Consider the following 11,340-nt stretch of genomic DNA (forward strand, 5'->3'; position numbering starts at 1 on the left):
GATTCTTGGAAATGTTGCACTTAAGATATCTACTCCTCGAGGCAGATAGACACGTTTACATTTCAAATTGCTTAGTCAAAGGTATTTTAACCATTTGAGCATGGGAAGGTTCTCATATAGCATGTTATATTGTGTCAAGAAATATTGCTCTCATACTCTGCTCTTGAGTTGAAATCTTTTTATGAAAGTGGCCTTTAATCACTTTAAAATTACTAGACAAAGACAAACTCTTCCTTGGAAATGTGTACAGTTATGTTCTGCAAAACTACACTTCAGTATTTTTAGTATATCAAAAGTTAGGTTTGTATTTAAGGTTTAAATTATTTGGGCTCTTATGCAGTTCTGTAACTGTATCATTCCATTCAAATTCAAAGCCAGGTTAATAATTTAGGGCAATAACCCTAAATTGTGCTCTTGTTTTGGGGTCCTGCAGAAGGCCTCTCTAAATTTTTATTTCATGATTGCTATGGTTTTGGAAGGTTAAAATAAACTCCACTGTTCAATTATACTCTGTATTCAGAATGTAAATAGCTTACATTTGCTAAAGATGTGGGCTTCTGTTTAGTGTTTAAAATCCTTGATTTTCTGGTATGCATCTAAGGTGATAGACTGTCAGGATGGTGCAAATGCTTTTAAATGAAACTTCAGTACAGAAGGCACTCTGGGATTTAGGTACCTAAATGCAAGCAAAATCTTGCTCTCTAACATGAATTGGAGGGTAGGCGTAAATCTCTCTTTCACTAACTTGAACTGTAGTTGCATGTACTCTGGATGTATATAAATTTGTTTAAATGTCCCTTTGTTCACTGTAAACCACTTGAATTGCATTTGTGTTCTCAAACATTTTTTCCCCTCCTTGTTTTAACCTCCTTAGAAGCTTAGTTTTGGGTTTGTTCTTGGATCCTTGTAAATAGAGGGGAGAGAGGGAGGGAGAGCAAACTTGGCCTTAACAGAAAGAGCATCAGCTCAAGGTAAAAACTGCATTGCAGTTCTAAATCAGAACTTCCACTGCTGCCTGCCACACAGCACAGTGTGCAGTAGGCCTGCCTGTACAGGGATTACTCCTGCAACGGAGCCTGTTAACCTGAGACTTTAAATGAATGTATTATCTTACCAATGTTTGCAAGGTGCATTTTTTAAAAAAATATATTTTTATCACAACTTTTGGAATAAACTCTTTTGTATAATTGCTTGTTTTCTGTCTGCCTTTATCATTGTTAAAATGTATAGGTTCTAAGTGCAGTTCATGCCAGTGTCTGGATGTGGGGTTTTGGTTTTGTATGTGAAGGGAGGCTTTTGTTCTCTTTTTAGAGAGGTTTGTCTCTGGGGGAAAGACAGACAGTGTGAAACACTGGTGTCTGTAGTACTGCATTCAAGAGCAGTGTGTAGGGAAGATGTGCGTATGGGATGAAGACCTCGTTCTCCTTAACTACAGATTCTGTGGTTCATGACTAGTATTGCTAACCAGATTCTTGTGATTTTTTTAAAAAATTATTTGATTGCTCCACTTTGTAAAGATGTGAGAAGTGTTGCTTCTGACCATGCATATAGTTACTTCAGTCTCAAGACATCTTTGATTAGTGAGGGAGAAGAAAACCTTTGTGCACTGAGCAGCGTAACTCAAAAGGATTCTTAAGTGTTGTGGGGACTTCAGTGCTTGTTATCCTTGTACTGTGTGTAGGGTTTCTTATGTTCCATGGTATTTAAGGCGAGAGATCAGCTGGACACAGTTTAATAATTCCCAGCGAGGAATTTTATCGTATTATACTCAAAGGCTGCTTCCTAGCCCTCTGCTCTTTTAGAAGAAACCGCTGGTTGTCGGTCGGTCAGTCTGTCAGTCAGGGCCGTGCCCGCCGCCCGCCGCCTCAGGCCGGAACCCCGGGCGCGGGCCCGGTTTCCGTGCGGGCCGTGCGGCGGCGCAGGCCCCGCCATGGCGGCGGAGGGAGGGGACCCGCTGGGTTTCTTCGCGGCCTACGGCAGCTCCAGCTCCGACTCGGAGGCCGACGAGGCCCCGGCCGACGAGAGCCCGGCGGGGGCCGGCGCGGCGCCGGCGGAAGGCAGCCCGGGGAGCCGGCCGCGGCTGCCGCCGCCCGACGAGCTGTTCCGGGAGGTGTCGCAGCCGCCCGCCTTCCTCTACAACCCGCTCAACAAGCAGATCGACTGGGAGAGCCGCGTCCTCAGGGCGCCCGAGGAGGTACGGGCGGGGCCGGGCCGGGCCGGGCGGGGAGCCCGGGGCTGCTGGGGGCCGGCGGGGTCCCGCCGCAGCCCCGGGCGCCGTGTTTCTCTCCGCAGCCCCCCCGGGAGTTCAAGGTGTGGAGGAACAACGCCGTGCCCCCGCCGGAGGTGTACAGCCCGCCCGAGAAGAAGCCCCCGCCGCCACCTGCCGTCGACATGGCCATAAAGTGGTCCAACATCTATGAGGACAACGGCGACGATGCGCCCCGGCAGGCCGGCAAGGCCAGGTTCTTACCGGACGAGGAGCAGGAGCCCCCCGAGTCAGGTAGGGCGCATGTAGGACACCCTGCTGGTGGCCCTCGGGTGTGCCAGTGCTCTCCTACCCCTCCCTGAGGCACTGTCATAATGCAGGGAGCTGGTGCAGAAAGCCTTGGCAAAAATTCCCTTTGTCTGCAGAAATGTAAGGTAACTTAATAAGTACGTAGCTTCAGAGAGGTTAACTGAAACCATAGTGTTACGTACAGTACTGAGAACTGAACTTGACAGGAGATGGTTTGAAACTGTTAACGTCTGAAGGCTTCCATGGTTAAAACTTGCAAGTTCTTGGAGGCTTATTCAAAACGTGCTATCTCCTGTCGTAAACACGTAACAAGTGATGCTCTTGCATGGTTTGCAATCTGTTCCTTTCCTGTGCAGACCTGGTGTGCTTTGCACAGACACGTGCTTCAAATTTGTGTGCATAAAGAGCAGAATTGCCGGCACGTGGTTTCTGTGAGTAGCCTGTGACCGGAGCTGTTCCTGACTAATTCAGAGAAAATTCTGCTGGCCTGTTCTACGTCTGCAGCTGCTCAAGGGCAGAGCAGTAACTGGCTGCAGTGATGGTAACCGAGTTCAGTGTGTGTACAGCATATTCTGGGGTTCCTGGAACCAACGAAGACCCATCAGGAATTTCTCTGATCCCCTTCCATTGTCGTTAGTGGTAGCAGGGAATGATTAAAAGGCATTATAGAGCAGCAGTTATGAGAGACCAAGAGGCTCAGGACTTCCTGGAATACAAAGAGGAGTGAGAGCTGCTTTTAATACTTTTGTCTCAACCCTAGATGCAGATGCATTTGAGCAGCAGGTCAGATTATTTTTATAATGTTTGCAAAACTTGGGGTCCAAGGTGGAAATTAAAAAAAAATAAATAAAATGCAAGTGACAGATTACTGAAGAAAATACTTACCGTCCTTTTCACTGTTAATCGTGGAACAAACACTAGTGGTAATCTAGGAAATACAGAAAGAAATATTTGAGAGATGGAAGAAATTATTTTATTTAACAAAAATAGAACAAAACAACAAACTAATGGAGAAAGAGAACAGCCAATGACAAACAAGAGAACAAAACTAGAAGAAGAAGTTTTGGACTTCTAGAACGTACAATAGTGTTTTGATTGACCAGTTAAGTTTTCAGCAAACCTTTTGCAAACAAATTTTGTTCTTTTTGCTTTCTTGCACTTTTTCGTTCTCTACATTCCTTTGTTATTTTATCTCTGTCTTGCTCTATTTGTTCTCTATGCTGTTATTTTTCCTCCACGCTTCTTTTCTCTTAGGCTTCACCCAGAAACTAAAAAGATAAATTATTAATTTACCTTGACTTTACTTTCTGCTTCTAAAATGTATTTCCTAGCTTTTTACCACATCTATTCAAATAATATTTTTTTAGAAGCAGGTACTGCAGAGCATATTATCTAGCATAACAAGGCCTTTTCTTAGTTATACTCTGTGATCCTTGGTAGTTAAAGCAGCAAATCAATCCTATTCTGACCACGTCTTGTCCACATTCCAAAAATGAGGATGTTGTCAGTTAATATTACTGTGTCTCTTTTCCAGGCATCTTGGGTGTGGCTAAGTCAGTTGCTCTGCGATGAGTATGGTGTTTAAGACAAAAATACTGGTTTTGCTGACTTGGATTAATTCTGTCTTTTTATTTAAAGATGATGAAAAAGACGACGAACCAGCTTCTGCTAAGAAACGTAAACTAGACTCTGGGGAGCACACAAAGAGGAAGAAGGTATAAGCAGAGTATGCTTGATTTCACTATAATGAGAATTTCAATGAACTTGGACTCCTCTGTTGGAATGGGAAACAAATACATGTTTACTGAATTCCTCTCTCCTGTTGGGTAGGGAATCGTATTTCAGCAGTATGCTTGCCTTTTGGAAAGCACAAAACTCCATGGACAGTGTTGCAATAGGAACTCAGCTACTAAACAAAATTTAAACCAGTTTATTTAAAAGAGGCGTCTTAAAGCATTGTGGTGGGTACTTGTGCAGGTTACAGGGTTTCCTGGTATTTCATTTGTCAAGAAACCTGGTAAGGTGAGCTTTTCTTAATTGATCTTTCCATTGTGTCAAAGCCTTTCATAAAGGAGCGTATACTAAAGATTCTTTGGGTATTATACTGTGACATGTTTTAATAAGGCTGTTTTGGAATTTGTGTAAAGACTGTAAATAAGCCACTGGAATAAATCTTATGTTTGAAAACATCTGTGGTATAAGTATTGCACTGCATGCTTGATGAATAGGAGGGATGGATTCCGCATTGTATGCTTTTTGGTGCTGTATCTCTAATGTCTCAACAGGTTCCTCACAGTTTTGTTTGTAATAAAAATACAACTGCAAACTGCAACGTGGACCTAAAAATAGAGTTTAATATCGGATGATTGATTGTGATGTTATGTGATCTGCATCAGTGAAACATGAATCTAAGCGATAAAAGAATTGAGGCATCTGAAGTATTATTCCTAAAACTGAAAATAGCAACTGTATATTTACATGAAAAATATTAAGGCAAAGCTGTGACAGTCTCTGCTGTCAAATTGTATCTACTTCAGTCCTAGCTGTAGTTAAGCTTCTTAAAGTATTACAGACTGCATGTTGCATTTGTGATGTGCTGCCACGTGAAGTTTTGGGTCTGTATATGAAAAAGTAACAGCAAACTTGTGGAGGAAAGGGAGGGTTACCATGGATTTGATGTCAACTAAAGCATCTGTACCTTGGGAAGTGTCTAGTGAGATTAGGCCTACTGACTGAAATGTATGTAATTAAGCAATCAGTATAAACACTGATATTTTTTATTTTCCTAATTGCTGCAAGGAGAAACCTTGCTTAATAATGATCTTGCTGAGTTCCAGGTGGAGTCAAGAGCCCTGCACAGCAGTCACATTTATCCTCTGCTGAAATGGAGTTTGTACTAGGTGGGGAGCCAGCACAGGGCATCTGTTCAGGAACTGCAGATATCTGTTCAGTTCTGTTCAGATATTTTGGTCAGTTGAGGGACTATACTCATATGTCCATACTTCATTTTTTCCTAGAAAGCTACTGTAAATTTCTCAATATCCTAGTAATTGTGCATGAAATTTTATCTAAAAGTTACCATCTATTGCATACCAGTTCTCTTAAATGAATACCTGTCCCCATGCTTGTAATGCAGGTTTAGGTCATCATAGCAGATTGCCATAAGCTACTAACGCAGCTGCTCTCTAGCTTTTGTTTGAGATCAAGCATTTGAGTGTTGAGTACGACCTCTCTGAATGAAAAGGCTCTCTGTGATCTGTTTTTTTCTGTATCTGCTGTCCTGATATTGCTAGCTTGAAGGCGCTAGAGTCCTCAGAGAATGCAGTAAAAAATAGTGTTTATGCTCCTTTGTTAGTGGAAATGAATTTATGCTATAGTTGATGTAGAGACCTAAGAGCAGGGAATAATAGCAAGCTCCCTTTGGCATAAGCAAATCAGTTACTAGGTCAATTTCTCAAAGGTTCAGCTTGTGGCCAGGCAGCAAATTGCATGTTACCTTGTCTAGTCAGATACTTTTGGAGAAATCTGCCTGTATGTACCAAACATATTCCAGGTTTATGTGGGTTGAGTGGAAAAAAATATTGATATCTGAGGGATTTGATGTAAGTAAAGGGTTTAATGGACTGCCCAATTCAAAAAACTTCTAGTAGTAATGTCTGCTACTGATGTGCTACTTGAAGAGTGTTACAGCTGGAGGTTAATGCCATTGCCTCTGGAAATAGGATGCATTCCCACAATTGCCATGACCAAGGAGGCTTTTGTCCTTGCATTGTGTGCTCTGCTATTCTACATCGCAGCTCAGGAAGTTACCATGCTAATCACGCCATTTGTTTTCAGATAACATGATACATGGGGTATCCGGTTGTCTTGAAGCTAGCACCATCTGATACTCAGTTTCCATGGAGAAAACCAGCATGGCTAATCTAGGAGAAGAATGATGAATTGTATTATTTACACGCTTAGGGAAACTCCATTGTAAGCAGTGACCATGGCAGCATCCCTATTCAGGACACGTGGTAAAAGCAACTATTTGTCTTTTTCTTAAGACATCTGAAACAAGGCTGAGAGCCTGAATGAGGTGGAGTTACCTGGGTGAACTTCTGTTGCTGGAGGGCTTTTATGGTAGAGATGCTTCTGTCCAGGGAAGTTCTGGAGTTGCAGCTACTGAAGCAAGTCAGAAGTGTTCTTGGGTGTACAGAAAAGCCTAGAGCAGAGAGTGGACTGTTTCCTGTGTGTCCTTTTTGGATGATTAGGAGGAGTGACATTGATTTGCAAAACACGAAAGTTTGGTAATGATACAGTGCTTGAGAGAAGCAGATCGGGCAAGTGCAAAGAAATGAGCAATGAGATTTCCCCATTTGATTCAAAAGTTGAAGAGGGGAAGATGAAAAGCTGAAAAGCAAAGCTAGCTTTGGGCAGCTCATAATGAAAATTTGGCTACTCTGCAACAGGATCTGTGAAGTGCATAAGTGAACACTTACTAAACTTAAACTGATAGCTCAGTACAAAAAATGTCTAGAGAACACTTTATCCCAGATCCTCTTTCAAGAGGAGACAGTGACAGGGAACAGACATTCCTGCTTACAAATGTGTTTTCTTGGCTTTAAACATTAGCCCACTATTAACTCATCATTTGCATTGTTTTTACCATGAATCAAATGTGATGAGGATCATTACGTGTAACAGGGAAGGAAGGCAGTGAAAAGTCCCTACAAGTTTGATTTGAATTCTCTCTAAAAAAATTATCAAGAGTAGAAAAATGGTGGCTGGAAGGCAATTTATGTGCAATGAACACATGTTGCCTCCAGATGCTGGCATAATAGCAGCCACATAATGTAGCTCTCCAAGACAGGCAGGATGATCCAGAGAAGAAATATTCAAGGCAGTATAAAATGACAGCTGTTTAGGATAATGGCTTTCATGGCAGGCAGTGTGTCCTCTGAGAAGTGCTGATGGAGAGATTGCTGCAAGGCATCCCTCTGTCAGTCTGCTTGTTGTTCCGCTGTGAGGGCTCGATGCGTGTGAACACTGTTGAAGAACTGATTCATTTACAAATGGTTTGTGATAAGCCTCAGGCTGCCAATCTGAAATTGAAGCCAGGGAGATGCAGTGTGTTCCACAAAGAGTAATTTATCTTGAACCTGTAATCAGCAAAGGAGGAGGATTTTTTATCAACAGAGAGAAATGGGAGCTGTGTGGAGCTGGCCGACCCTTATTTCTCTGATGACAGGAAGCTCATTTGCTGGTTTGCCAATCTTGCAAAATCTTGGCAGAATTTGGATGAAAAGTTGTAATGCTTTCAGTCACCAGCAGGATTCAATTTGGGGTTTCTTTTCAGACTTGAAAGGCTCTTGTGACTGTTTCTGTCTTAGCTTGCAGTTTTTTTCCACAATCCTTTTACTGTTGGACACAGACGTTTGTGCTTTTGGTTTGGGTATAGGTTTGATGTTAGAATGACACAGAACTGTCCAGAAGGCATGTTGCAGACTTCTCAAAAAGAGGACTCCAATGGGATGTGTTCAGAAAACACCTTGGCGAATGGAGGCACCTTGTTAAGGAATCTAACTATCTCCGTTAACTGCCAAAGGCGTTTTCTGGGTGCACTGACTAAGGTCAAATGTACAGGGTGATGCAACCAGAGGCAGAGAGTAACTAGACATTCTGTGAGCTTGATGAACTTTCAAAATGGAAATGTAAGCAGTGTTTCTGTATAGCAGGTGGTTGGCAAAATACAGAAAATTGCCAAGAGAAATGCCATGCTGTTGTTGTACATGAGGCTTCCAGTGAGACACCGGAATCTCAGTGAATGATTCTCTTCTTGAGACAAACCTTCTGGTAGCAGTGGGCTATTTATCAGAGCTTGTGTAGTCATATAATTAGGAACCAAGAAATAGTGGGAATAACAGAGGAATGGAGATTAAATGTGAAGAACTAGATCATAATAGAGTCCCTGAGGTATCACAGGTCAAAGGGAGTATTCATATGAGTGCACTGAATTTGTGTTGCTGATAGACATGTAGACTTGGATCAGTTTGACTCGGAGGGGGGAGTTGCATCAGGGATTGGAATGGGTTTATGCTCTGGTTCCTTTGAACTATTTTCTTCAGGGCACCTCTGAAAAATCAGGAATTTTCAGGGAAGCCAGGACCTGTGGAGCTGGATTGACAGAAGAATGCAATGAATTCAATGAATGGAGATAAGCATTTTTGATCCTTATCAAATACTTTTATCAGTCCTCTTCATTTAGAAGATGAAGTGCTCTTCATCTTTAGAATGCTTTCATCTTGGTAGTTTCAAAAGATAAATCACACCTTTGCTCTGCTGCGGCTGTTAGCAACAACACAAGTGCTCTGTGTTGTGCTGCCTTCTGACAAGGTGAGCTTGTTCTTGGGTGCAAACACTGATTTGCCATCCCTTTGCTTAACTTCTCCAACTGTCTGTTTCTGCTGTAGATGGATTGATAGAAAAAGAAATACAGAATGGATTAACACAGAGTAACCCCAGGAAAGTATAATGGGGAGTGAAAGCGAAGCCACAGGATTAACGTCTCCTCAAAACAAACCAAACAAACAACACCCTCCGACAGCAGGCTCCTAGTGAGAGTACTCATGATCCTTTTAGTTGGGAAGCAAAGTATGGGCCAGTTTTGTTAAAGTTCTCCACCACACTGTGATAAGAGGCGTTTGAGGAACCAGACCTGGTGCTGTGAGGGACTTTGTTCATTCCTTTTGTAGGAAGGAACACCGTTACTTAAAGAGATAAAGAAGTTTTTTTGTTTTGATCCCTGTCTGGTATGATAAGATTCCTAAAACAAATGCACAAATCCCTTCCTTGGGATTGATAAATCCTAATGTATATTGTGAGACTAACTAAGAGCTTTATATATGTCTGAAACGTTTCAAAGACTAATAGTATTTAATGTGATTGTAACAGGGGTGATGGCAAAAGGCTGTTTATAAACATAGTGTTCAATAGTTTGGCATACTGATTTTTATACAAGGTCCGAGTTTTTACTTGCCATTAGTGACTTGAAAGTGGCATGGTCTCAAAGGAACCTTGGTGCCCACCTCTGGGATGATTGTAAATTTACTTTGTCTCTGAGACAGCTTCAATATGCTGTGTCTTCATGATCTTTGACATTGTAATGAAATACTGTATACATCTCTCAAACAGAAAAAAATTAAAGTATCTGTATAAGTATGTATCCAGTAGAGGGTGCTTTTGTTCGCTTAGCAGTACTGCTTTATGCTGTAGAGCCTGGTTTGCTTTGATTCAGCCTGAATTAAGTGTTTCTTGAAAGAGTACACAGCTATTTTGGTTGCTTTCTTGATACTTGCTCTAGATTGTCTTTGTCACAACAAAGGCTTTTCAAACTGTAGTTATTTGGGAAACAATTTTAGCCAGGTGTGTTTGTCTGCCACAAAGCAGTGAAAATCAGTATCAAAATAATGGATGGTTAAAACCATACCAAACTTCTTCTGAGGGCAAACGAATTAGTGGGTTTCAAAGTTTCTAACTTAAAAAAAAAGACCAAGAAGAAGGATTTTATCATTCTGTAATTGAAATAATAATGGTTGGATTAAATTTAAGACCACTCGAAAAGCTGATTTCTTGGAAATAAGAAAGTGAGGAGGAATTGCCTTTTAAAAGTTTTAGTTACGTAATTTCCCATGCAATCATAAGCTGCTTGTTTTATTAGGAAAACAGGCATGCTTGTAACCTCAGTATTAGGCAGCTGTTTTACAGATCTTTTTTCCCTTCTTTCATAGAACTTACAAAAATAAAGCTGTCATGTGCCTTCGCAAAGGCCATCCAGCCCATCCGCCTGCCCCAGGCCAGGCCAGCCATACCCACGCCATTCCTGGCAGACGTCTCCATTGGAAAACAATGCTTCCATGGAAGGCAGCAGTGCAGTGAGCACCACCAGCACGGCTCTCAGTTTCGGCAAGTCAGTACTTTCATGAATCTGTAGGAATCAGCAAAAACATGCAGTTGAGTAACGGAATTGACACCCTTCTTCTCCATTTTGGGGAATCGTATAACCCTCTCACGCAGCTCCGGGGTTAGTCTTGTGTTTGCTCAGAGCAAGGCCTCCTTTGTGAGCACAGGTGTACGTGGCTCAGGATGACACATTCAGAGCTACCAAATGTGATTTACCTCAGGTTACGCTTGGTTCTCTGGTGGCACAGACATGAGAAAAACATTTTTTATGTCAATGAACCAATTCTAAGCTCAATGACAGAATTTTAGCAAAGTACACAATTTCTGAGAGCATTTTGTCTGGTCAAAACAACCTGGTAATGCACTGCTACCACGTTCCCTTGGAGCAGGCTTCTGCTGACTGTGTTGCTGATGAAATGGAGCTTCTAGAGGTTGGAACTGATCTACTTTATGTATTTAGTTTTTTAATTTAAAGACCTCATTTAATATTTAACTGGATTTTGGTTCTATACTGGAAGTTAATGATCTTGTTTGCTGTGAAAATACCTAATATGATGGGCTTAAAAGGCACAGGTTACCATGAGCTGAATGTGTCCCCTGGTAGGTGGAAGTTCCTCTTGAACTACAGCTCCACGCGTGCCTTTGCTATTTTCTGCTGGGTGCAACACAGGTGTTTTCATTGACAGCTCTGAAATTCAGCCTTCAGTAGGTAACATGGAGGGGCATAAATGAAACAGTCATATTTATGATGGGAATGTTTTGCAGACCTTGTTTTTTGTTTTTCCTTCTCATTCTGCAGAAGTCCCACATTTAAACAGTGTTCCAAAGAAATTATCCTGAAGAGCTCTCACATTTAGTAACAGTAACACTAATTCCCAGGAAGC

The 11,340-nt window shown here is 41.9% G+C and overlaps 1 protein-coding gene across 2 annotated transcripts; it reads left to right on the top strand.

Annotated features, from left to right (window-relative positions):
- The first annotated feature begins 1,907 nt into the window (after positions 1 to 1,907).
- LOC309880727 (UPF0690 protein C1orf52 homolog) lies at positions 1,908 to 10,460 on the top strand. Of its 2 annotated transcripts, XM_082765943.1 has the most exons (4): positions 1,908 to 2,194; positions 2,293 to 2,500; positions 4,154 to 4,230; positions 10,285 to 10,460. In XM_082765943.1, the coding sequence occupies exons 1-4, from the start codon at positions 1,931 to 1,933 to the stop codon at positions 10,297 to 10,299; spliced, it is 564 nt and encodes a 187-aa protein (XP_082622069.1). In that variant the 5' UTR covers positions 1,908 to 1,930; the 3' UTR covers positions 10,300 to 10,460. The 2 variants fall into 2 exon arrangements, with proteins under 2 accessions (XP_082622069.1, XP_082622070.1); XM_082765944.1 differs by lacking the exon at positions 10,285 to 10,460 and having other exon boundaries at positions 4,154 to 9,690.
- Positions 10,461 to 11,340: the final 880 nt, after the last annotated feature.

Source organism: Aythya marila (assembly GCF_965140915.1).
Source record: "Aythya marila genome assembly, chromosome: 8".
In the NCBI taxonomy this organism is placed as follows: domain Eukaryota; kingdom Metazoa; phylum Chordata; class Aves; order Anseriformes; family Anatidae; genus Aythya; species Aythya marila.

Excerpts from the sequence above, each read along its gene's own strand:
- LOC309880727 (XM_082765943.1), top strand. The coding sequence starts at position 1,931 with ATGGCGGCGGAGGGAGGGGACCCGCTGGGTTTCTTCGCGGCCTACGGC. Across the intron at positions 2,195-2,292 it reads TCCTCAGGGCGCCCGAGGAG|CCCCCCCGGGAGTTCAAGGT; the intron begins GTACGGGCGGGG and ends TTCTCTCCGCAG. Across the intron at positions 2,501-4,153 it reads GCAGGAGCCCCCCGAGTCAG|ATGATGAAAAAGACGACGAA; the intron begins GTAGGGCGCATG and ends TTTTATTTAAAG.